Source organism: Eumetopias jubatus, unplaced genomic scaffold, assembly GCF_037043125.1.
Source record: "Eumetopias jubatus isolate StellerSeaLion01/CBP00866 unplaced genomic scaffold, mEumJub1_p1.0 scaffold_14, whole genome shotgun sequence".
NCBI lineage: Eukaryota > Metazoa > Chordata > Mammalia > Carnivora > Otariidae > Eumetopias > Eumetopias jubatus.
Window position 1 is genome coordinate 61,724,679 of NW_028274820.1, and position 27,249 is coordinate 61,751,927.

Genomic DNA, 27,249 nt, shown 5'->3' on the forward strand with positions numbered 1-27,249 from the left:
TGCTCCCTTTTCTGGCCATGAAGATAGGAAGACCTACATCTCATTGTAGTGAGAGTAAGTGAGATACTGTGCACAGAGTTGCTAGCATGGTGCCTGACATAAATTAGGAGTTTGGTGCGTGTTCGGTCCTCCTTCTCAAGTAGGTTGATGACTGGAAAATGACTTGGAAGACTCAATAAAGCCCTTCTTCTAAAATCAGCCTTCAGAATACGCAGATGGTACTTTCGTGTCAAACACTCAGTTGCCAACTGCACTCTTCCAGAAAAGGCCTACAGTAGGGGGAAATCCAGCCAGGATAAACCTGAACTCCATCTATTCAAACACCTGAAATAACATGCCTTTCACTACTAATTTTACACACATTGGGCACGGTATCTCAGCAATCTTTTCTTGGTAGTCAGAGCCGTAAGTTTATAAATTACTCTTGTAAAGGGACTTTTAGTTTTGAAGCCTGGGATTCAAGATTGCAAGGAATTTCCCCATACTTAACTGACAGAGAAGTATGGTAAAGAGTATCGCTTTTAAAAGGACATTTTTTGAATCACAGCAGAATGCGCTCATTCCTCCTCTGCTGGAAGAATTGTACTAAGCATTGTACATCCATGATTTCACAACACCCCCAAAAGGCTGGTGTTATTTATCCCATTTTAGGGACAAGGAGACAAAGGTAGAGGGAAATGAGGCAACTGGTGGTAGAGAGTCAAGCTCCAATCTGCTTGAGTCCAAAATGTGTGCTTCTAAGCCCTCTTCTGCACTGCCTCACTGTCTAAATCACTGCCCCCCAGAGGAACACATCGAACAGGTGCTTTACTCCATACTTGCAATTCCACAGGCAAGAAGCAAACCTAAAGGTGAGCATGGAATGAAGGATGAATGTTTATAGTTGACAGCACAGTCTGTGGCCACATTTGAATCCTAACTCTGCCACTTACTAGCAAGATGATCTTAATTAAGTTACTCAATCTGTCTAGAGCTCCATTTCCTCACCCGTAAAATGGGTGGAAGAGAAGCGTCTATGACAGAGGGTCCCGGGGGGGGAATGGCATAACATAATCACGTAAAGCTCTCTGCATTCTGGGCACACAGTAAATGCTCAGTGAATGCTACTAGCTATTATTATTATCAACACATCTGAAGAGCTCAACATAGCTATTCAAATAGCTCCACAATTTCCAAGTAAGATGTTACCTGTGAATTACAATTGTGATTTAGGTCATAATAAGAGTTATAATTCCAATACAACTGCACTAGCTCATCAGTTTGACAAAACAAACAGCAGAGGCTCATAAAAATAGTATGATGCGTGCAGACGGAAGGCCTGAGCTCCAGCCCCCCAGCCCCAGCTCAGCCTCCCGAGGCCTGGGCTTACCAGGTGACCTTGGGTATGTCATTGATTCACTCTGAGCCTTACTTAATCTTCTCCTCCATGAGGTGGACTATTTTATATTCTGGGATTGTAGGGAGGGCCGGATGGGAGGGGAGATGCAAAAGTATCCTGTAACCTGAAGAGCAGGATTTTATCAATGTCGTGGTTACTTTTGATCAAGAAAAATCTGAAAAGTCCATTTCTGTAGTGGAATGCAGAGGTTTTAAATTGGCTGCTCAAGGCCTGCGTTCAGCTTGCAGACAGACGCTCATGTGGTCTACATGGTGTTGCTGCTGCTTTTCCAATTAGATGCTGGCATTGAACTACTGGGAGATCTGACCAAGACTTGCCTGGATTTCCACTCACCCACAGTGAGCTAACTAACCCCAGGCAGTGGCTGTCCCCCTCAGGCCAGCCCCACCCCTTCCTCAGTGCTTCCCACCCCTACCCTTGCACAGAGGTGCAAGGGCACCTGTCATTGACTCAGTGCTTAGACTATTGTTTGTCTTACAAGAGGAAAACGTTTCTCTGTATCTGTCTTTGTCATCGGTAAAAAAGAAAGATCAACAGGTCTCAATCCAACTCTATTCATTTATTTCCTTTCCTTCCTGGATCCACAGGCAGCTGAAATTTCACTTCCATTGAAAAATGGAAGGGAAGTGGCCTTTTGGCTGAGTTGGAGGAAAGAGTACATGCTCACTTATATATGGAGTGTGTTTTGTTTGTTGGCTTGTTTAATCTGCTCCTTGGAAATCTCTACTTATTCAATAGTAAATATTCATGGAGAGCCTGAGGACTAGACACCCAGGGAACAGATATGAAAAGATGTGACCCCTACCCTCCTAACACTCCAGACTTTTTTTTAACTTTCCAAAATTCTTCTAATAATTAGAAGAGGAGAGGCACATTTACTCTTTCATCTCTAAGTTCTCCTAAAAGAGGGGTCAATGAAAAAGTCAGTTCCATTTAAATCTTTCTAAAATCTAGTCATTTTAACATTTTAAACCAGAAACTTTTCAGGTTCTCGATATATATATACATCAGTTTTTTTCATGGATTTAACTCTCTCAGCAAGAAAACCTCTCCCTAGTAAAGACCTGATGAACAGAATCAGATGATAATTAACCTTATTTTACACAATGCACACCTCTGAAGGGCAAATATTTTCCAGGCAGATATAAAGAAACCAACCATTACCCAAGATGGCCACAGACCAGTTAGTTTACCTGCAGACTCGCCTGAAAATACCCCGCCCCTTCCCAAAGTCAGATTCTGACTTCAAGTAATTTAGGGGGGTCGCATACAATACTCAAAGGGGAAAAAAGACATCTGTGCTTTTCATGGTGGCTGTACAACTGAATACTTGAAAGAAGGGATTTGGGGCAGAAAGGTATATGAGTCTGATTTTGATATATTTTCACTGTCACCAGTAGAAAAGTGTTTAGACTGAAAATAAATCATGTGAGGGCCACTTACTGATCTAAACCTTAGCTTTTTTTTTTTTTTAAACCCAAACTGAAACACACGTGTTACTGACAGAACACAAAGCTTTTCTCTCTGCTTCCCCCACTATTCCTCTACTTATTAGGAAAATCACTGAAATGCCGCCAAAGGGGGCTCTGGTCTCTCAGTACGACAGGAAAGCAAACTGTGCTTTTGCGAGAAGACTGGATTTTTGTTGTCGCATTTTTTAGACGAGAGATTTATGCTTATATTTGGCCCATTTACAATCCATCATAATACTTTGCAGACAAAGTTATGCTCTTTTCCCAGTGATCTAGTGACCTTAATCTCTAACATTTTGTGGTTTCCTGTTTGGGGAAATGATTGAACAGCAGCCTACACTATTCCAGGCTGCACAGTGGTCCCGGTTGGCCGCTATCTGTCTTAGTTTTGAATGTTCTCCTGGGCACTAATCAAAAAAAATTTTTTTCTTTTAGAAAAGAAGCTTTCCCTACAGATGCTAAATCAATGAAACTCCCACAAAGCAGCCCTCCACACTTCCTCTTCTGGCTGCCTTACTTATCATTCTTCTATTACAAACCCCAATGTAGCCGGGAGTTCTTTCTGCCTGAGGCAATTAGCATGACCCACCGGTGCCTTTCTCCTGAACAGAAGAGAATTAACTTCGCTAATATCCCCTTCAGCCTAGGGCAATTCCTGAGGGTTTCCCAAAACCTCGACTGCAAAAGAGAAACTGAACTTGAGCTGTGGAGGATAATGTTCCAGAATGTTGGCGACGGCAGGCAGAGCGATTATCCTTTCACGGACAATGTCTCAGTCGCAGCTGCCCATGGCTTGCACTTTCGGCCCTACTTCTTCCTGGCGATACTGCAGGAAGCCGGAGTCCTCAGGGCCTGCCTAGAGAAGACTGGTGGGAAAATAACGCAACCACCGAATGAAACAGTAGTCACTTCTGCCACCAAGCTGTTCTTCAAAAGGGACATATTTTGCTTTCAAGTTTAAGGAGAAGGGAAGACAAAGAAAGAGGGAAAATGAACTTAGAATAAACACCCCCATGTGCCTGCCATTCCCCCACCAGCTGGTTATGCCAAGACGAGTAAAGAAAAACGAAAGTGGAGAAACAAGTTGGAGTGAGCATCCAGCGATTATACAAATAATGTCTTTTGGCCAAAGAAAATTATTCCTGCTTACTTGCAACTTAACTCCAAATAATTCAGTTGCTTTTGGAGGGGAACAAGAAGCAAAGCCAACTTGAAAAGGATCCAGTAAGCCATCACTGCAACCCAAGGCTCTTTGAAAGAAAATTTAACTACTAGAAATTTAACTAGAATAGCACACTTAAAATTACTTCTAATAATGACCCAGAATAATATATTTCCTCCAGTAGGGGCCCACTCGAGGGGAGTCTTTGCTTGGCTTCTTGTTTCAGAGTCTGCCCTCAGAGCCCTTTTCTGATTCCCTAACCTCTTAAGAGTCTCCTCTGACCCTCCTCACAATAACTGGATTTAAGGAACTGAAATTGCCCCAGGAGCAGGCCTGTCCATTTCCCAGACGAGTCTCTCCAGAGAGGAACTGTCCTCCCTGGTTCTCCGAATGCCAGCTTCAAGATCACACCAAGGGTCATCTCCAAAGACTGTCTCATGCTTGCCAATGTTATTACTCTACTGAAAGGGAGGCCAGGGAGCCAATTCTTTCCTTTCCCACATTATTAAATGGACTTCATTAGTGAGTATACGTTTGCACTCACCCCAACCAACAAGAAACAGTCCCATGGAACAAATAAAAAATACTGTAATTAAGTCTACAGGTATTGACCTGCACTAATCAATATAGTAGCCACCAGCCACATGGGACTAGTGAGCACTTGGAACATGGCTAGTCCAAATTGAGATGTGCTATCAGTCTAAGATTCACACTGGATTTTGATGACTTCCTACAAAGAAAAGAATGTAAAATATCTCAATAATTTCTTAATATTGATGGCACGTAGATATAATATTTTGGGTATACTGGGTTAACAAAAATGTTATTAAAATTAATTTCACCTGTTTCTTTATATATTTTTAATGTTCCTTCTGGAAAATTTAAAACCACATAGTGGCTTGTATTATATTTCTCTTGGACATCAGGCACGTATACCTTGGGTTTGGTCGATCCTGCAAAGAAAATCTGTCCCTTTGTCAACAGTTGCCAAATGACAGACACAACTTCCAAGGATAGCCACTCCGAAAGGAGCAATCTGCAGTTCACTGAGCTGGACTCAGGAAACCGGAAAACAGTCCATGTGCAGGAGCGGGAGCCGTCCCTACAGTCTCAGTTATTCTGGCAATAGATAGGAGCTGTAGAAAACCCTTTGTCGTCAAGTGCCCTTCCAGCTGCCCGCTCCTCGACATCCCTGTCACTCAAGTTCAAACATAAAGAGCGTTGCTATAGATCTGAGTGGGTCCACCAAGGATTCTGAGAGGGGAAAAAAGGGAAGTGGAGGCCCTGACACTATGCAGTGTTACTGGGGCTTGCCCTCCCTTCTGCGCGGGAAGGGCAAGGAAATGACCTCCCTGCTGAAGCTATCCCAAGGATCAACAGAGAGCAGGGTGGTCTGCCAGAGGAGAAATGCCCAACAACCTCAACAGGCATCAATTTAGAAGTGCTCAGAAGGGGTGCCTGGGTGGCTCAGTGGGTTAAGCGTCTGCCCTCGGCTCAGGTCATGGTCCCGGGGTCCTGGGATCGAGCCCCGCTTCGGGCTCCCTGCTCCGCGGGAAGCCCGCTTCTCCCTCTCCCTCTCCCCCTGCTTGTGTTCCCTCTCGCGCTGCCTCTCTCTCCGTCAAATAAATAAATAAAATCTTAAAAAAAAAAAAAAAAGGAAGTGCTCAGAAGGTCCCAAAGGAACACAAACAGTGGGAAGGGAGGCCCTCCGCTACCCCAGGGGTAGAGCACTCAGCAAGGTGCAGTCCACTCTGGATTCTGGCTGGCCTTTGACACAGGTCAACCCGTCGGCTTTCTCTTCTCCCATGACAAACTTCCCTTCCAGCCTGAGAAAGTTCTAGTTCTCTGCAAATGAGGATTACTTTGCCTTTTATATTAGAAGACTAAGAGTAATTAGGGACTCATCCAAGGAACCAGAAAAGCCACTTCTAAAAGTCTAATTCACCTGTTTTCAGCAGTCCCCAGGGGAGCAGCAAAGTTAGTGAAAAGTTTCCAACCAGGCTGATGTCCTCATGAGAGAAGACACGTACCTGGTCATACAGTTCCCTTGTCCTCACCAAATTAAAATAAATAAATAAATAAAGTCTCACTGATGCTCTGTGCTCTTTATGTTTTCACCTACACAGAGAAACCTGGTATCAGCTACATGCAAGATTCTCTTCCCCATACTCTCAGTAGTGATATTCCATCAAAGCCACTCCAGGAGCGTGCAATTCGTTTGGGTTTTTTTTTTCTCTTCTCCCAAAAACATAACTCCCCCTTGTTTGGTAAGTAAAGCACTTTTTGCCTATTTTTTCCAGAGAATAAGCTCAAAAGGATTGTGCAAATCACTGTAATAAATATGAGGACTCTGAAGAGGATGAAGAAACAGACATGAATATTCAGAGTGAACGGAGCCCAGGGAGACAGAGGAGAGTCAAGACATAGGAGGTCAGGGGTGCCTGCCCTGCTCTTCTTTCAAAAAACCTGGTTGAAGTTTCCAGTTTTCATCCAGTCACGTGTCACTCAGCACAGGAACCCTGTAGACTGGTACCCAGTGACAAGACGTGGGAGTTGCTCATAAAAATCAAGTTGACGGCACAGACTGACCCATGGCAGGGGTGTGACTGGGCAACTTCTACAGAGCAGGGCAGGCCAATCCAGTGACACCACGGCTCTGGAAGAGCCCCGGGGGCTGTAACTGTGGTTTCCTCAGGCAGCGGCAAGTGTGTGAACATTGCCTCCCCTTTTGGACCCACAGACCAGGTCAACTGCCACTGAATTAAGTCATACTCAGATGGAAGAAGAGGAAACTCTAGCGGAAAAAGCACTAAACCTGGAGTCAATGGGCTGTGGGCCCACTGGGCTCAAATGATGTGGCGAAGGTTAGAAAAACCAAAACACTGGCTTTGGGCATTCGGCTCCAGCCCAGCTAAATATGTGACTCTTTAACATAGAGATCAAATAGGCGCCCAGTGCCAATCCAACTATTAAAATTTGCAGACCTTTTTTTTTTAATTTTCTTTTTTTAAAATTAAAAGAATTTAAGACTTTACTATTTTCCTCCCACTCCCCAGAGGATGGTGGTGGGCACACCCTGGTTTCCCACAGTCCAGTGTTTTATAACATTTGTGTCAGTGTTTGGCACCTTCTCCTGTCATACTATGGGGTGAGGACGAAAGATGGAGAAACTACTGCAGTGTGGTGATGGTTATTGCACAAGAGACACTCCTCACTGGATCTGGAAAGGACGACTCTCTCCACTCTTTCCCTATTTATCTTTTCAACGTAAACTCAACTGATATAATTGCCTGTATTCATAGCAGTTGGCTTTCATAGCAACTGGATTTAAATATGCATTTCTCAGCATATTGATGTTGAGATCCGTGGAAGCTACCTGCCAAATGGTATGGCCATTTATTATCTTTCTCCTCATACCGCCCTCACCTTGCCCTATTTAGGTGACTCTAGATTAAATTCTACGTTTCCTGTTGCCATAAATCACAAACGTACATTCTAATGTTTTGAGCGCCACGCGACGACAAAATAAAGCCCTTGCAAAACAATGACGGTGCTCCCCAGGCAAAGCAACTGAAAACAAACCAATTCACACAGAATATATTTTCAAACAGCTTAAAGAAATAAGTAAGAGAAAATAAAAATACGTGTTGGTTCTCATTCGAACCTTTCATCCCAACGCAAATTTAAAGGACAAACAAGAAAAGGTGTCGGAAGCATGGCAGGTTTGGGTGAAATCAAAGTCTGTTTCATAATTTATGGGTATTCTCTTTCCCCTTTCTTCATCGAAATGCTTAAAAATTAAAGAAGCCCAGTAGAAGTCCGTTCATAAAAAAAAAAAAAAATGAATGCCGCTCTTGCTTGCACTTGGATTATAACTGAAACAGGTAAAATGAATTCATAAGGAAGTCTGCAGTAGAAATTGGTTTTCAGACATATGCTATTTTTATTTGCCTATAAAGTGGCAGTTGCTTTTCTATAGGCTATGATTACATAAAACAAATGTCCCAGGATTAGCTTCCCTGTCTTTAGTTAGGCTTCACTGGGAGCTACTTCTTCCTCCCAGAAGTTTTTCATAGAATGGTCCTGACATCCCTTCATTGTCTTCAAAGGGTTTGGAAGGGAGGGAGCGTCCAGTGATCACGTCAGCTTAGAGTCAACAAAGCCAGACTCTTCCCATCATGCTTTGATGGAAGCTTAGAGTCCACCTAAAAAGTTGAAGAATCAGACCTATTTAAGCGTTCCAAGTTTGCTTGTATGCTAGAAATTGTTATTTGTCAAATCTCGTTTCCTGGCCATGATTGCCATTTTACCATTAGAAGATGTCGTTAAGGAAAATGCCACAAGCAATTAGAATGACCGCTAAAATGAGTTAGATTTACTAGAAATATTTACCTTTCAAACTTCTAAGTCACATTCATTAATCAGGCACTGCCCATTTCTAAAGGAAGATCTTCTGATGGCCTGGGATAAGTAAAGAGAACTCTAACGACCTGGGTGTTAAGATTTTGCTCTGGTGGTAGAGCTGAGAAACAATTAGGATCCTGAATTTTGAAGATGCAATTAGCTGAAATTTAATGAGCTGCAGAATGAGAAATGACAGGGAAAAGTAACTTTATATTTACAATTTCCTGACAAGATGAACTTTTAAACACCACAAACTAAGCCCCCCAGGACAATTCAACCTTTAAAAGTATAAGCACGTGGAGGGAGGAACTGGCATTTGGAGATGGTACCTCCTGAATTTGCAGTGGCCTTCCAAACAACTTAGCAACAGAAGCAACTTCAAATCCAAGGACAAAGCTTTGCTTTTGATCCAAATGGCCTTTAGGTATGTGTGTGTGTATATATATATATATATATATATATATATATGTTGGTTGAAATAATGGTTTCACACAGGAAATACACACACACACACACTCACATTCTCTCTCATGTACACTTACATAGCTCATATATTTTTGGGAAGGCAAGAACTATAACCAGATAAAGGGAGGTTAAAAACATATTCAAAAATTTTTTTAACAAGAATCATCACAAGAACAGTGTAACTTCTTTATCAGAAAGGGCTAAAGGACCAGGGTGTGGAGCATTACAAAGAACAGGCTATTCAAAGCCAATAGCTGTTACGGAGCATGGGCTGCATTTCCTAGTTAGAGAGACCCTTTCCACTCCCTACCACATTTTATTATTTTAAGAGTCAAGATACATCTTATAATCAATGTATGAGAGTGTACTTGTTTTTGTTTTTAAAAAATGCTGCTTAAAGAGAAAGGAACATAATACACGTAATCAATGGTAATCAGACTGGTGAATTACCTGCAGTTACTAAAATAAAATCTGAGTTTATTGTAAAAACAGCTGTGGTATAAATGAACAAACCTCCTGTCTTTTTTCTATCATTCTCTCCTATTTTCCCCTCCTTTCCTTCCAAGTTTATTCACACTACTATGTGGTAGGCGCTATACCAGGCAACTAAATCAGAACCTTTGGTGGAGCGGGCGACGATTAGTTTTTTTTTGTTTTTTTTTTTTGAGGCTTCCCAGGTGCTTCTAAAGCTAAAGGAGCAATGTAAACTATAGCCAGAGTGGAAATGCAGTTTCAGAATGGTAGCAGAAGGGCAAATTAAAGGAAGTAAAATGTATTAGGCAACATCTATTCTCTATGAAGCCCTCTGACATTATTTCCTTTCTCCCATGACAATTAAATTTTCTTTTTTTTTTAAATAAGATTTTATTTATTTATTTATTTGACACACACACACAGAGAGAGAGTGCACACCAGCGGGGGAGCAGCAGAGGGAGAGGGAGAAGCAGGCTCCCCACTCAGTAGGGAGCCAGTCATGGGGCTCGATCCCAGGACACTGGGATCATGACCTGAGCCGAAGGCAGATGCTTAACCGACTGGGCCACCCTGGCACCACCCCCCCAACCGTGACAATTCTTTCATCATTAAAGTTTATTGAGTGCCTACTACGTGTCAGACACTGTGCTAGGTGCCCTGCATAGAGCGGTGAATAAGAAGGTAACATGGCTGCCATTATTATGCTTATTATCTATGAGACAAATACGATTTTACAGATGAGGGAGTGAGGGAAAATTTAAATTCTAGGCAGCTTGACACATGACACTGAACACACCTTAACACGAAATATCAGGGAGCTGGAATAGAAGATGATTTGTAAGGTAAATTTATTGCCCAGTAATGGGCATATAAGGTGAGGTAGAAAAAGATTATTTTAATTACCTACTATTTTGGATTATGTAATCAATGTCTCCCCGTGAGGAAAATTGATTGAATTCTCTGTGAGAGTAGGTAAGTGTCTTTGTCTCCCCTATAATGCCTTGCAAATCTCTGTCATATGCTGAGGGAGTTTAAAGGCATGGCCATACTAAGCAGTCCACATGCTCAAAAACATGGTCAGTTAAATCTCTGCAAAGCACAGTCTGCCTCCTTCAAAATTATGTATACTATATATACATGTATACTATATATATTATATATACTATATATATGGCAAGGGATTATTATACTGTATCTGTAGGTTAGGAAGCATTAGGAAGCATAAGCAGACATTCACAAATGCACCAGCTACCCTAAGAACCAGTGTGTTACCAGTATCAGTGAATCTACCCAGAGTACTTCCCTGTCCCAACCCTCTGTCTACCCCACAGGGAGAACCACTACCCTGAGATTTACGTTTAGAATTTCCCTACTTTTGAAAAAAGGTTTTACTTCTTATGCATGTATCTCAAAATAATATATTGTTTATTTTTGCTTGTTTTCGTGTTTTATTCTCTACGTGTTCTTCTGCTCACGGCAGCATTATTCGTAATAGTCAGGAAGTGGGAATAACTGATGAATGGATGAATAAAATGGGGCATATCAATACACTGAAATAGTATTTGAAAATAAAAAGGAATGAGTACTGATACGTAGCTACATGGATGAACCTGAAAACACTGTGATCAGTGAAAGAAGCCAGTTACAAAAGGCCACATATTGTAGGCTTCCATTTATATACAATGTCCCAAATAGGCAAATCCATAGAAACAGTAGAGTAGTAGTTGTCAGGGGCTGGAGAAAGGGAGAATGTGGGAGTTACTGCTAAAGGATAAGGGATTTTTTGGGAGGTGACAAAATGTTCTGAAATTAAATAGTGGTAATGGTTGCAAACATTTGTGAATATCCGAAAAACCACAGACTTGAACATTATAAATGGGTAAATTCTTCAGTATGTGAACTGTATCCCCAATAAAGCTGTTAGGAAATAGTATGAAGAATTCCTACCCTTTAGGTAGCCTTCAAATTATTAACATCTAACATAACCAGAAATCATTAAAACCAGAAAATTAACATTGATATAAACCATTTTCTATTCTACAGATTTTAATCAAAATTTTCCATTTGTCACCTAATAATCCTTTTCTGGTTCTAGGTTCTAGGTCACAAATTGTATATATTCAAGTTTCAAGTCTCCTTAGTCCTTCAGGTTGGTTTTTTGTTTTTTGTTTTCTTTTTTTTTTCTCTTCTTTTTTCCTCCTCCTCCTCCTTCTTTCTCTCCCTTTCTTTGTTTCCCCTTCCTTCCTTCCTCTCTCCCTTCCTGCCCTCCCTCCCTTCCTCCTTCCTTCATTCCCTCCCTCCCTCCCTCCTTCTTCCTTCCTCCTTCTTCTTCTTCCTTGGTCTTTCATGACCTTTTGACAAGCACTAGCAATTATTTTGTGAAATGTTCCCCAATTTGAGTTTGTCTGATGTTTCCTCATATCAAATTCCTGTTAGATGCTTTTCTGAAGAATATCACATTAATGTTACTGTGTCTTCTTAGTATAACACATCAGAGGCCTATAATGTTGATTTGTCCCATTAATGGTAATGTTAACTTAGGTCATATATGCCAGGTTAACTTAGGTTCCTATATGCCAGGTTTCTCTACTGTAAAGTTACTAATTTTCTTTTCATCATAAATATGTTGAAGGGCAATACTTTGGGACTATGTTGATACCGTTTCTCGTCACAGTTTCACTCACTAAATTTAGCATCCGTTGGTGATTCTTGCCTGAAACAACTTTTACCGTACTATTTGTCACATCATGATTCCATTATTCTTTACACAGTTAGTAACTGGAATTTCCCCCATTCATCTTTTAAAATTTGTTGATGCCATAATGAACTCTGATTTTTAAAGCAATGTGTATTCTGTTTTATGAAACAGAATAATGCTTATTGTAGGCTCTTGGTAGATTTTTACCAAGTCAAGAAAGTCTCATACTGTGTGCTAGGCTGAGTAATTCCTCCTCCCCAAAGATACCCAGCCCTACTCCCTGGAACCTGTGAATGCCACCTTGTATAGCAAATAAAAAATGAAGGAAGGAAGGAACAAATGAACAAAGGTACAAAGGAAGGAGGAAGACAGACTTTGCAAATGTGATTAAGTTAAACATCTTGAGATAGGGAGATTATCCTAGATTATCTAGGAGGTCCCTAAATGTAATCTCATGTAACCTTATAAGAGGGAGGCAGAAGAATATTTGACCATAAACCAAAAGAAGTCCATGTGACCACAGAGGCAGAGATCGGAATGATGTAGCCACAAGCCAAGGAATGCCAACAGCCACCAAAAGCTGGAAGTGGCAAGGAATGGATTATCCCATAGAGCTTCCAGAGGGAGTGGAGCCCCACTGAGACCTTGATTTCAGCCCAGTGAAAGTGACGTTAGATTTCTATCCTACAGAATTGTGAAAAAATAAATTTTTGTAGTTCGTGCCATCAAGTCTGTGGTAATGGTATTACAGCAGCTGTAAGAAACTAATACAGACACTATTCCTAGTTTGCTAAAAATTTTATCGTAAATGCGTTATAATTTTATTAAAAATCCACTTTTTTGCATCTATTTGGATGAAAAAAAATTTTTTATTTTTTAACATTCACTATATATGTAGTTTTCATCCTTTTTTGAACATAACTTTTTTGATACACAAGTTATATGGATTTACATTTTTATTTATATTTTTGGGGTATTTGTATGTATATCATTATTACTGATTTCTAAATTTCATGGTATATGGTCAGAGAGTATGGACTGTATGATGCAAATTCTTTAAAATACTTGAGACTTGCTAATTATTATGTTTAGAGGTTTATATATCTTCATTAGATCAAGCTGGCTAATTATATTATCCAAATCTTCTTTGTCTTACTATGTCTCATTTTGGTTAATTTCTTCTAATCTGTGAATTTTATTGGCAGCAATGTCTAATCTGTTCTTTATCCCAAGCACTAGGTTTTAAATACAACAACTGTATTTTTCATTTTTAACAGTTCTTACTGCTTCTCCTTCAGGTTGGCCTAGCCATATTTGATGGTTCTTTGTTTACTGCTTATTTTTAAACTTCTTTTCTATGTGTTTAAATATTTCATACCTAGTTAGTTATCTTCTATCCCTTATAGTTCCGATACCTGCAGTGCCTTGGATATTCACATCTTTTGTAGTTGTTTCTGCTTATCCTCAGCAATGGGAGCCTGTTTACCTGCAGAGTGGGTGATTGTTGATAATGAGCTTACTTTTGTGTTGAACTTAGCTAATAAAAATCTGAAAACCCCAAATATCTCCAGGTGTTGTGTATTTGCTTTTGTTGGTTGCCAGAGTTCACTACCAATACGGGACCATTTAGCCCCTCATGTGTCCCAGGCTTGGCACCAGGCCCTCAGCTCAGCAACTTTACCTTACTTGGGCCCATGGTCCAGTCACTAATTGCAGAGCTGAGGACATTGATCTTTAGGGCCACCCTGTGTTACTGCTCCTGTTCCACAGAATTCAGTTCCCTATCTTTGTTTTCCTTTGTTTCTGCTTTCTTTTTTCACTTTGAGATCTTCTTTTGCTAAAAGCATGGCAACTATATTTGTTGCAATTTCATCTGAATTTAGTTGTGTTTCAATGAAGGGGTCTTTCAGTGTCTACTCTATCATTGTGCTGGAAGTAGAAATTGAGTCTACCTTTTATCAACTATACTGGTATCTATCTCTTTCACTAGGCAGACAATCAAGTCTTTTTTGTTTTTTAATTCACGAGCTTTACTTTTTTAGAGCAGCTTAGGCACACAGCAAAGTTGAGCAGAAAGTGAGACCGGTTCCATTCTCTCCCCTATCCCCACATATGCACAAACTCCCCCACCATCACCTTCCCCCACCCTAGTGGTACGTTTGTTACAATACAGGAACCTACCCTAATACATTGTTATCACTCAACATCCCTAGTTTACATCAGGGTTCACTCGAGGTGGTATATAGACAATGGATTTTGACAAATGCATAATGACATGGATCTACCACTGTAATATCATACAGAATAGTTTCACCACCCTAAAGATCTTCTGTGCCCTGCCTATTCACTTCACCCTCCCCCCTAATCCCTGGCAACAAGTTAACCTTTGACTGTCTCCATAGCTTTGCCTTTTCCAGAATCTTATATGGTGGGAAACCTACAGTGTGTAGCTTTTTCATATGGACTTCTTTCATTTAAGTTTCCTCCATGTCTTTTCATTGCTTGACAGCTCATTCTTTTCAGTGCTGAATAATATTGTCTAATTGTCTACACTACCCAGTTTATCCATTCACCTACTAAAGGACATCTTCTTGCTTCCAAGTTTTGGCAATTATGAATAAAGCTGCTGTAAATACCTGCATGAAGGATTTTCTGTAGGCATGATTTTTCAATCCATTAGGGTAAATACCATGGAGTGTGAATACTGGATTATATGGTAAAAGTTGTTTAGTTTTATAAAAAAAAAACAAACAAAACCACAAGCAAACAACAAACTGCCAAACTGTCTTCCAAAGTGGCTATACTATTGTGCATTCCCACCAGCAATGAATGAGAGTTCCTGTTGCTCTGCATCCTCCCTAGCACTTGGTGTTGTCAGTGTTCTGGATTTTGGCCATTCTCATAGGTGCGTAGTGGCATCTCATTGTTTACATTTGCAACTCTCTGATGACATGTCATGTTGAACATCTCTGCAAAGGCTTACATGCCATCTGTATATCTTCTTGAGTGAGGTTAAGGTCTTAAGACTTGGGTGTGTTAAGGTCTTTGACCATTTTTTAATGGGTTGTTCATTTTCCTATTGTAAAAACTTACAGTTCAGGTTTTTCTACCTTGGCATTGGTTACTACGGAAGTTTCTACTCAGATAAGTTGTGGTTCTCTGTATCAGCCTCTTTACAACTTGTGGAGAAGTAGTTTGCCCTCTGACCTCACTTCTCTCATAGATCTAAGAAGAGTTGTTGACTTTTCAGTTTGGTTAACTTTTTACTTATTCTTCAGATCGAGTGGTAAATTCTAAGCTTCTTACATGCTGAACTGGAAACCAAAAGTCTGTTAAGTCTTTCTTATTTTTGTGTTTTTCAGGGTTTCTTATATAACTTTTGTATGTATCATGTGCTTAAGGACTATCGCTAAAATTTGTTGAACATCATTGGTAATAGCCTATATTTTCAAGCACTTTCTAACCACTAGTCATTATTCTAAGTGTTTTTACATATGTAATCCATTTAAACCTCAAAGAACTCACCTATAAGTACTATTATTATCCCCATTTTACAGAGAAGAAAGCTGAAGAACAGAGAGGTTATAAGTTATCTTCCTCCAGAGGAACACAGCTAGTGAATGGTGAGCCAGAATTCAAACTCAAAATATTTAAGAACCCATGCTCATAACCATCATGCTTTATGACCCAGCTAACTCTAAAAATCCTGATAGTATTGTAATCTGACTTAATCATGAGAATTCCAATAGTCCAACGGGTTATTTCTTCTCCTACTTATTTTGGAAACTGCTAGTATATTTCAATTTACCGCCCAAACATCTGAAGTTAATGGAAGAGAATGACTTTGAGTACACATTCCCTGTAAGTCATTACAAGAAAAGGATTATGTTTCTCTGAAGCTCACACAGAAACTGATGTGCTACAGGCATTCTCTTAGTTCCCAGAAACTGATGAAGGTCTTCCTCAGGCCATCAGAGATACTCCACATTGCCTAAAATGAATCTAGTACTGGAAAAAGATGTCCATGTTCCTATGAATAGAAACATGTATGCTATTTTCTATGACAAATTAGCACTGAGACTTGCATAAATATAATTTTGAGGGTACTAATGTTTTAAGACAACATAGGTTATTCTGATTCTATTGCACATACATCGGGGTTCACCACCATTAACAGACAACAAGCCAAAGATAATCATTGCCCAGTAGGCAACATCAGCTGTAGCAATGAATATGTAGTCTGTTTCAGCAGCAGTCACTTTTGGTCTGTGCTCAGACTGACTGCATACTTTGTTCTCTTTCTTTATGGAAGCATGGTTTATCTGTACCACCAATCTATCCTCTTTTTTTCTGACAACTGATTAGGAGTTTAAAGTTTAAAGAATATTCTGATTTCATTGGAACTCATTTTGGTAGGTTTAAGATACATGGGAAACAGGGACAGAGATGTTTACATATCGAAATAGTGGATCATTTTAATCAATATATTCTTCATCAATCAAGGGGATACTCTATGGTGATTAGTCAGTATCAGGAGAGTTTTTATCAGGTGAGCTGCATGTTCCTCCCTATCCTCCCTTGGCTGAGAAAAGAATCATATTCTAGTGAGATTTAGACAGTGAGAAAATGTATCTCCCAAAGGCACAAAAAAATGTACGTAGAACTTCCTTATCTGCTCTCCACTCAAAAAAAAAAAACCCCACTTCGTATTCTTTAATGTTATATTATAGCCCATTGTTTATGTCTTGAAAACACAAGTGCTTGGCTCTTTTTGGCCTAATGAATTTGTAGATAATATCTAATGAATCACGGACAAATTTATTAGATATATCTTTGATGTAGCACTAATTTATAGAACAGATTTTTCATTCATTCATTCATTGGTAATTGACATCTGCTCCAGGCTGGTGTTGGAATGGACAGCCTGCAATGACATTCCAGGATGCTAAATGTGGCCACAGCAGTAGAGACAACATTGTCTGAGAGCTCAGAGACAAGGACAACCAACTAAGTGCTTTAAAAAGGTGTGCAGAGGGGCGCCTGGGTGGCTCAGCTGGTTCGGCATCTACCTTTGGCTCAGGTCATGATCTCAGGGTCCTGGGATGGAGTCCTGTGTTGGGCTCCCTGCTCAGCGGGGAGTCTGCTTCTCCCTATACCCTTGCCCCCTGCTCATGAACTCTCTCTCTCTCTGAAATAAATAAAATCTCTCTCTAAAAAAAAAAGGTGTGCAGAGAAGGCTCCTAGTAGGCAAGCACTCAGGACCCCGATGGAACCAAATACAAGGACGGTTGAAATTCTGACCTCATCTAGCTAGACTCTTTCTTTCTTAGAAAGTATTTCATCAAATTCTGCAAATTTATAATGGGTTTGTAGGCTGCATGCCATTGACCTTAGATTTTTTTTCAATAAGGGTTGTATGTCGAGGGACTCAACTAGAGCTGTGTACTAGAGACAGCACCAAAACATGGGCCTTCGAGGTCTGGCATAGTTCAGAACACAATCTAGTAAGGGTACCTTGGGCGATGGACTCCCCGCATAGCACTGACGGCTGTACACAGAACAATCCCCAAGGGAAAGTATTCCTAACATAGACCTTGTAGACATGTGTATTCCTCATGGCAGAAAATGGTAGTAAAGAGGTTGGTTCGAATTAAAGTAATATATTAGGAGAATTTTTTGACCAATAGAACTAAAGAATCCTGAGGGGAGGCTGTCTTTTTTCTAATTCATACAAAGGTGTGTTGATTATTGGCTGCCCTGGTTTTTGTTCATCTCTAACATTACTCTTGCGTCTGCCAGGAACTAGAGAGGAGGTGGCTCATCTCAGGTGGTGGTGCCCTCTATCATGAACACACTTAGCCTGTGGAGGTGCCCCACAAACCAGGCCTAGGACAGAGGATAACAGCTCAGGAAGATCAGGGGAGGAGGTGAGAATAGTAGTAGCAGGAAAGAAATTCATAGGATGACTTTTCCCTACATCCCTTGCTCTTGGTATCTTTCCCTCATGGTGAAAATTCTAGGGTCCATGCCCCATCTGCCTGCATTTTCAGGGCTTCATGCTTTTACTTTCCTTGGGTACCTCCAGCTGCAAATCAGGCAGAACATCTCAGATAAACGAAGTGCTTGAATTTATACTCCTCAAAACAGGGACCTTTTCTCATTCATTGTTTCAAGCTAACAGTCTAGCACTGTTTTAGGCTTAAAGCAGATACTGAAAAAATTGTTACAGAGCAATGGAAATGAATACAATTATGAGGTAAAATGCACTTTTTGGAATAACCAGTTGATTTCATTTACCCCTGACTTCACTGGGATTAATATTATAAAGCAAGCAATAAGGCAAAATTGGCTTCCACAAGGCCAGTCATCTTGGCTCTGCTGTACTTCTTTTCTCCAGAAATGATGAGACGTGGCATGTGCCAAAGAGAATTTCATTTTAAGAAACTATCAAGGGATAGTTACTTAATTAGGAGGCAAAAATAAAACTTAATTCAAAGAAATCAAACCAGTCTGAGGGTTGTTATTTGTATTTGGAAAATATCCTAAAAGTAAAAACAAAATGGCAGAAGAATTACAAACAAGAGAAAGTCACTTCTACTCTGGGTAATCTAAAAAGTTCCTGAAATAGACAGTTAACTGAAGTAATTCTCTTACCTTGTAATTGTTCATGAGTTCAGCTAACCAGAGCTTAACGGACTTTACTGTATCTTCTCGCATGTACTTTTCAACCTCGGATCCATCACTAAAGGTTCGGTTTCCCACGTGGATGGCTTGCCTCACTTGTGGGAGGGACAAAAATTTCCCATAGTAATTTTGGTCCTCAGGTTCCTGGCAGAAGGCGACATCAGAAAAATATTAAGGAACATGACTGGGTGGCAGGAACAGCATGTTGGGAAAGCTGCAAATTTCTCCTAACATAAACCATAATGAACAAGATGAGACATGACTATCAACTGGTCTCCACACTGAAATTTTTAATTTGGGGGTTCTGAGGGAATTTACATTTTACTAACAACAAAACTGGATGATCTGATATTTTCAGAGCCAGTGCCCCATTTGCATTTAAATGCTCGATTTTCCTTTCTTGGTAAGTCATCTTCTACAATCTCTGACTCCCCTCAACCTCAAGGACCCCATTTGAGGCAAACACAGGGAAAACGAAGAAGAGGTGAGATTATCAAAAGCAATTTGCTCCTTGTCTGAGGCTCTATGGGACAAAAGTCAAATGGACCACAGGAGCCAGGGTGGTGGTCTGGTGGGTTAAAAGCTGAGGCTTTCTTTTCCATGTTCTGCTGTTTATTAAAACCACACGAATAAAATAATCAGCTAACCATAACTGAAGGGGGGAAATATGCCAAGTGTAAAAACAGATGACTTTATGAAGGACATGAGACAAAAGAAAAGTTGTCCATGAGCCTTACTCAAAAAAAATGTGCATAAAAGTCTGTGATATTGTAAAGTCTATGATATTCATCATACTAAAAGAAAAAAGGTATAAATTTTTTTTTAAATTACAAAAGGATAAAAAAGAATTTGAGATCAACAATTTTGTGCATCCTCAATTTTTGCTAATCTTTTGAATATATTACTTTGTAAAGGAAAAAGAAATGTGATTACAAATCCTGTTTCTCTCTTGCCTACCATATGTTTTTCTCTTGGTAGAATCTAAATCCAAAACCACAGGGTTGGCAGATTCTAATGAAATTAGCTTTATATTTTATTTACAAAATAGTTCATAAATGAGGCAGTTTTAAAAACAAGATGTATTGTCATACACACTAGATAAAGATGATACAAGTCCAAATACCCACCTTGGCTCCTTTTGTTTGATTTGATTAATTTTGCACAGAAGACATCAACTTTGGCCTACTTTTATGGAAGAAAACTACTTGAATATTTTGAGAAATATTCCAAAGGGCTTGAAGTGAGGGCCATACTAAGTGCACAAACCATCTTAAGTTAAAAGTAAGACAAAGCAAATATTTTCCTAAAAGCTTTGGCAGTTTTGATTATCCAAGCTGTTTTAAGTATAGAACAAATAATGTGGACATTTTCAAGAAACTCACTACAGGCTTGGCGTTCTGGAACCTAATACCCAGAACTGCAATCCTGGCCTCAATCCTTGACAAAAGAACTTCTGTATAACAAGCTCTACGAGGGGGGGGGGGGGGGGTAAATTGTGTTAATCAGAGATTATTTTGAGTTATCTGGAATATCAGACATTCTTGATGGTCAGATTATAACATATACAACATCGGTGGGGGGGGGGAAATCCTATAGATTAGTAGACCAAATAATGCAATACAGTGAGGACATATTTATCTAGTATAAAGTCACCTATAGTATTTCTCAAATGGGAAGAAGTCTGGTTTTGCCAAAAGTTTTAAGCAAACACTATCCTCTTTTTAAAAATGTTGTCATTACCTCGCACCGTAATATGCTGTAGTAACTAGGACATCCTGTGATATTCTGGAAGTAAGAAGGGTTATTTGTTAGGTCACCATCTAGTAGTTTATCCAGTACCTAGGTCAGGAGAGAGAGAGAGGAGGAAAACATCAGGGTTGGTAAAAACACACAGGCACTCGTCATTGCATTGATTCAATAGTTTTCTCATTCCTGCATCGTTTCATCGGTGACCATTTATTGCATCTCTTCTCTGGGCTAGACACTGTCCCAGGCACTGGGGACACAGCCACGGGAACAAGAGAGCGCAAGTCCTCCCTCCCGGAGCTTATATCCTTGAGGGGGACAAGAAGCAAGCACTCATAGGAAAAACATGCAGTATGAGAGTGATAAGTGTTAAGGAGAAAACTAAAAAGGAGAAGGAGAGTAGGAAGTGTCACGGCATGTGTGGGCATGTGTGTGTGGGCGTGAGTGCAAGGTGCACTGCAGGGAGGGGGAAACACAGGTCTCACTGAGAAAGGTGGCATTTGACTAGACACCTACAGGAAGGCAGGAAGTGAGCCATGCAGACATCTAGGGAAAGAACATTCCAGGCAGAGGAAACAGTGAGCCCAAAGGCCTCATAGGGAAGGGCTGACATAACATGGATCATTGACCATTCACCCATAGTACGAGGAGAGAGGGCAGAGGCTACGGACATACCTGCCGGTGCTTGGAACTGGCGGAAGTTCCCTTGGGACTTCTGACTTTAAAAACTGGTTATCAGGGGCGCCTGGGTGGCTCAGTTGGTTAAGTGACTGCCTTCGGCTCAGGTCATGATCCTGGAGTCCTGGGATCGAGTCCCACATCCGGCTCCCTGCTCAGCAGGGAGTCTGCTTCTCCCTCTGACCCTCTTCCCTCTCGTGCTCTCTATCTCTCATTCTCTCTCTCTCAAATAAATAAATAAAGATCTTGAAAAAAAAATAAAAACTGGTTATCAGCGGAGGTGAGGGCAGTCAGCATGGTTGTATGCCCTTCTCTAGTCATGTGTAGACAGGTGCTTTTAGCCAGGATGGTGGTTTGGCCAAAGGAGCTGGGCTGACCTGAGTTTCAGTTGGGTAATGAAAGAAACTGAGACTGGAAGGGTTAAGGATCATGACTCGGGAGTGGGATCAGTGGGCTGAGATTGCAGGACTGTTCTCTGAATTGGTACATTCAGAGGAGTAAGATGGCATGATGGGGATCTGAGGCTGTGGAGTGATTGTCAGATTTTTTTTTTTTTTTGTAGTGAGACTGAGCAGCTAAGGTCAAGAGGAGAATAAGATCATTGAAAGAGAGGAGACTAAGGAACTGAAGGGCCAGGTATTGAAAGGATCCTTCACGCAGACACTGCAATCACTAGAAATGATGACAAGCGTGATGCCCTTGAGACAGAATGACAGTGAGGCGTTATCAGGGATGGGAAGGAGAAAGCCAGAGGGTGGTAGGTAACTGTAAGGAGTGATGGGTGGGATCATGTGAGAATGTGAGAGTCACAGCTCAGTGCTTCTGGAGGGACAGAACATGATCTGAAGGCAGCAATGAGGAGCAAGAAGGATGCCCACTCTACCCATGAACCAAGTGGTACAAAGTAGCTAAGACAGAACACAGCCCCTGCTTGAGAGGGGAAGTGACAGCAGCAGGGGAGAAGCAGGTTTTGGGTGGAGCAAGAAGATGAAGGGAATACTTAGAAAAGAGATTGAGAACATCGGGACGTTTTGGCATGAGGATATTGAGTCTGTAAGGGGCTCTTGTAAAAAGGATGAATTCGACACATTTTCAAAACTAATGATCAGGTATGATTTTAGGTTTTCTTACATGGTAAGAATTCAGGACAGTAGTATCCTAGTTTTACAGGTGAGAAAACGGAGGCACACAGAGGTTAAGTCACTTACCAAGGATGCCTCACTAATAATGTCAGAGGAGAGACTCAAGCCCAGGCCATGCCTCTCCAGCCTACATGCTCCACCCCCCACCCGCTAGCTCTCCAAGGGGCAGACTGCCGTCTCTCTTAGTCTTCACCTCTTTCTGGCCATGCATTTGGGTTTAATATAAAATTCCATTATTTTATTAGATTAATCTTCTTTACCAAACATGAAGCAACTTAATTTATCCAAGTGGCTATTGCCACAGGGCTAGAGACCAAGTATGAAAAGGATCGTCCTTGTGGAAAGGCGGGGGGAGTAGTAAGTATGCTCTAGAAATGCTATGGTCACTCAGGACCACTGGCTGCGCACTGTGCACTGCATTGGGGATGCCTGGCTGAGGGGTAGAGAACCCGCCAAAGTGCTGGTTGCCAAGCTGGATAACCACACTTGGGCTGCATTTGGAGAAACAGCCATCTTTATTCTCGCACAATGGTGGCATCCACTTGCCCAACCTTGAATCCACAGGACTCTGTCAACTCAGAGGAGGTGTCTTTTTCTAACTTGTCCACCCAGAGGCAACACCATAGGCTAGTGGTAGTCCTGAATATAGGTGGCATTTTTTTTTTATCCTTAGAAATTATCTTCAACAGGGGCGCCTGGGTGGCTCAGTCGTTGGGTGTCTGCCTTCGGCTCAGGTCATGATCCCAGGTCCTGGGATTGAGCCCCGCATCGGGCTCCCTGCTCCGCGGGGCCTGCTTCTCCCTCTCCCACTACCCCTGCTTGTGTTCCCTCTCTCGCTGTGTCTCTCTGTTAAGTAAATAAATAAAATCTTAAAAAAAAAAAAGAAATTATCTTCAACACCAATGGGAATATAAATTCTACCCTTAAAAATGGGGATCTGATTTCAGAAAGAGTCAAAAATCATTTCTTGTCAAACAAGTGAGGTGGGTGGTCAAGACCTGTGAGATCCAGGTTTTGGTCAAAATTTGTTTCACAGAAAGAACTTTGTGATCCAGAACATTGTCACGGCAAGGGGGACAATACAGGGCCAGAGATGGGTGCATCTTGCAGAATGTCTGAATGTTCCAGGATTTTTACAGACTGCATGGAAGTTACCACTGGAGAATACCAGGGTGGGAGTCGGTGGGGGTGCGGAAGGATTCCAGTCCTAGGCCTGCCACAGTCTATTACGTGGTTTTTGGCCACTGAATGCAGTCCCTCCTGGCCTCAGCCTCCTCATCAGTGAAGTGTGGATGTGTGCATGTGTGTAGGGGCAGAAGACAGTCTATAAAATTCCCTCCAGCTCCAAGTTACTGCTTTTTTATTAACTAAATCATATTAAGGGATCAGAGCATCCAACAGGCTTTATTATTTAGGCTTGTGATTTTGACATTGTACTCTCTCGGGTCTCAGGATTTCTCCAAGCCTTCTATTACATACGCTGAAACACATTCTACCACTACTGGCTTACTTTCCTAAGTATCAGCTTATCTATTTCCCTTAAAATAAAACAAAGATTATTAAGTGAACTCATCACTCAAGATATTGGATCAATGGTCACGGAGACATTGCATACCTTCCTAGGTTTGTTGTTGTTGTTGTTTTTGTCTTGTTTTGTTTTGGGTTTTTGTGCCTTTTGCCTTGTTTTCTGATGAATCTAGTTTGGGAGAGCTCTAACCTCATGGGCCAGCTTCTCATTACCTCTGAATACACAAAATGACCTGAACTTTTCAACAGTTTCGTTGATCCTGCCGGTGCTCAGGCTGCTGCAGCATGCAGCAAGGACATCTTTCTGCTTTCCTTACCCCTTACGGTCCATCAGATGTTCTTCCTCTTGACATCACTTAATCCCTGTATGCTTCTTCAAAAACACATTAAATTTCTCACTTGCCAATTGGTCTCACATGATGTAACATTTGATATTAATTTTAAATTCTGGAGGTTCAATCCTTTTACCCTTTCTGCCTACTAAACAGATAGCCTAAAACCAGACCTGAAAATAGTGTCATTGCACATCGAAGAGGGATCTTACATGTCCCTGTAAGATCCCTTTTCCTTTGCATTTACAATTGCACAGAAATTCTGAATCCGCACTCTGCAGCCACACCAGGTGTCCTGGCACAGGCACACGGGAGGCTGTTGGCATCTTGAGGGATGGTTTCAGCTGCACATCTTGTTGCTGTCAGAACTGATGGTAAGGGCATTCACTGCTTTGGGGATTTCAGGCAGGGCGAGGCACCCCGCTTGTTAAATGGAGCTTAACCTTGTTACCCCATTCTCCCTGAGTTTGTATGTCTCCTGTTTTGATCTGAACCAGCTGACCTGCAGTGCCTAGAAGACTATTAATATCAGGCCTCAGCCTTAACAACAGTAATGCCATTAGGTAAACTAGTACAGGATGTGTTCCCAAGAACAAAAACACTAAAGTCCTCCAAATGCAATCCTTGCCTCATTTACTAATATGTGAAACATGATGGCTCTATGGTAAAGGTGGCAAACAAACAAACAAACAAACAACCTAAAAAAGATAAGTGATACACGATCTTTGTCTGCACTGGCAAAACCAAACCAAACCAAACCAAAAACTCAAACTCCCATATGTTAATATTTAGTATAGTCTCAGATTTTAAATAACTCCCCCCATCTCAACAAAAAGGGCAAGGAATAGAACCATATTATTTGATTCTCAAATTCAATTTTAGGGGAGCATTGTGACAATATTTACAAATACCAACAGCTCTTTGTAAAAGTTTCAAATCACTAGACTTTATCATCTTTGTTCCTGACACACAGAAACATGTGACATTTGTCACACACTGAGGCCACATCTCCAGCTGGAAGGCCGTGTGTGGGTATCACCCTTCTGAAGGGTTTCGAGCATATGCTGAAGCATATGTATCTACTTTCTGGGTCGCCTTTCCTCTGATTTCCTTGTGATAGGGCATGCCTTTAGGGCCTACACAGCATTTAAAGAAATCAAAACAGTTAATGAAAGACATAGCTAGATAAACACTCCAAGGTGATCGCTGGTTTATAATACAGCCAAAGTAAATTCAAAGAGACCTGGACGGTTCTTTCCTTCACTTTGAGCCCGCACTCATCCGCCTCATCAGCGTACCAGCTACACCTTCTCTAACAACAAAATGCCTGAGTACCACGATGCTTCGAGGACCCGGCTCAGATGGTTCTCATTGCTCCGGGCAACGCAGGTCCAGAACTCACTTCAAAGGCTTGAAGCCACCTCTTCTCCCTGATGTATTTCACGCAGTCATCACACTGCTTCTGGAAGTACTGTCTCTGCTTCTCATCCAACAAGCCAATTTGGTACAGGAATGTGGCGTAGCCCCCTATGATCTGAGGAGAAAAGAGAAACACAAACGACACAGGGCGAGAAAGAGAGAAGTTAGGGAAGCCTGCTTGCTTGGTGAAATAACCCTCTGTCATTTGTCAAACTCACGCGGGAATTAGCCAAGCAAGACACTTAGACATGTGTGCGTACCCCACAGAACACACACATACACAACACACACAATGCGCACACGTACCCCAAACATACACACACATCACACGTACACGCACGCGCATGCCCCACGTTCACACTCACATCCAACCTAGGCTGACATAATAAGTTGACACCTTAAAACATTTGGTAAAAATGAGAAGGTTTTAACATAATAAAATAAAATTAAAAAAATAAAAAATAAAGAAAATGAGAAAGCTTTAACTCATTAGAAAGTCAACCGGGCAACATTATTTCCCTCCATCAAGTTAGGTCTCTAAGGTCTGAGGAGCCTCCATTGGATTAAAGGGGATTTCATCTCCTTAAAGGGCAGAATGGAAAGGAAAAAGGAGACACCTACTGATTCAGGATCAGAATACGCATCTCCAAGAGCAATTCCTTTCAGGTTGATCTTCGTTGTCACCATGGGGCCGAGGGTGTGGATATAGTGTGCGAGGGCTGGTACGTACTTCCCTGCGTACGACTGAGAGGGTAGATGTGAAAATGAACCATCGCAAATTGGTGCTATAACCATCATGTGTTTAAGCTAATTAAAATAACAATAAAACAGCAGTATTTCCACATGAGACCTACCACATATTTTACCTCACGCTGTAAATTCCACAATAGCACAGAGCTCTGTCTCTCACTTCTTTTGGCATCCCCAGACAGCACCGGTGATATGCAAGTCACCGGTGAGGTGCACAAAAAAATGACAAGGGGACATGGACTAGCTGAACAGTCTAATTTCCTTCCAGAAGAAGATAACGTGGGCCACCGACACAATTCTCAATTCTGCCACCCATAGGGCTTGTCTTTCCAGAAAGCGCCATTAAAAACTTTATTAATAAAGAAAAAAAATCTCAAGGCCAAAATTAAGATTTCAAATTCTGTATGATGATGCAATTTGAAATCTACATGTATTAAAATGGAAAGTATATTTACCGGCTCCTGAAATTGTCACTTGACAATTATCTCCGTTTCCAACCTTTCCAAATACATGGTTCTTTTTCAATTTCAAAATATTTTGTGGACACAAACATTATAACTCTATTTTTAGATTATGCTGAAAAAAGCTACTATTCAGGAATATTTTAAAAATAGCTTTGTACTGGGGCGCCTGGGTGGTGCAGTCCGTTGAGCCTCTGATTCAGTTTTGGCTCAGGTCATGATCTCAGGGTCATGGGATCCAGCTCCACATTGGGCTCTGCGCTCAGTGCAGAGTCTGCTTGAGACTTTCTCTCCCTCTGCCTCTCCCCCCGCCCCTGCTCCCCACACTCTCTCAAATAAATAAATAAATAAATAAAATCTTTAAAAAAATAGTTTTGCATTTTTTACATTAAAAAGCTGCCTTTTTGACATCTCCACTTATATGTCTAATATTAAA

The 27,249-nt window shown here is 41.1% G+C and overlaps 1 protein-coding gene across 4 annotated transcripts in view; it reads right to left on the reverse strand.

Moving 5' to 3' along the window:
- Positions 1-27,249, reverse strand: part of CPVL (carboxypeptidase vitellogenic like) — a 162,564-nt gene that overhangs the window by 72,132 nt on the left and 63,183 nt on the right. For all 4 annotated transcript variants that reach the window (XM_028119296.2, XM_028119297.2, XM_028119295.2 and 1 more), the window contains 4 exons: positions 26,224-26,346; positions 25,586-25,717; positions 20,499-20,597; positions 18,729-18,902 (listed from right to left, as the gene is read on the reverse strand). In XM_028119296.2, the coding sequence (XP_027975097.1) occupies positions 18,729-18,902; positions 20,499-20,597; positions 25,586-25,717; positions 26,224-26,346 (528 nt within the window). The remainder of the gene's footprint in view (positions 1-18,728; positions 18,903-20,498; positions 20,598-25,585; positions 25,718-26,223; positions 26,347-27,249) is intronic.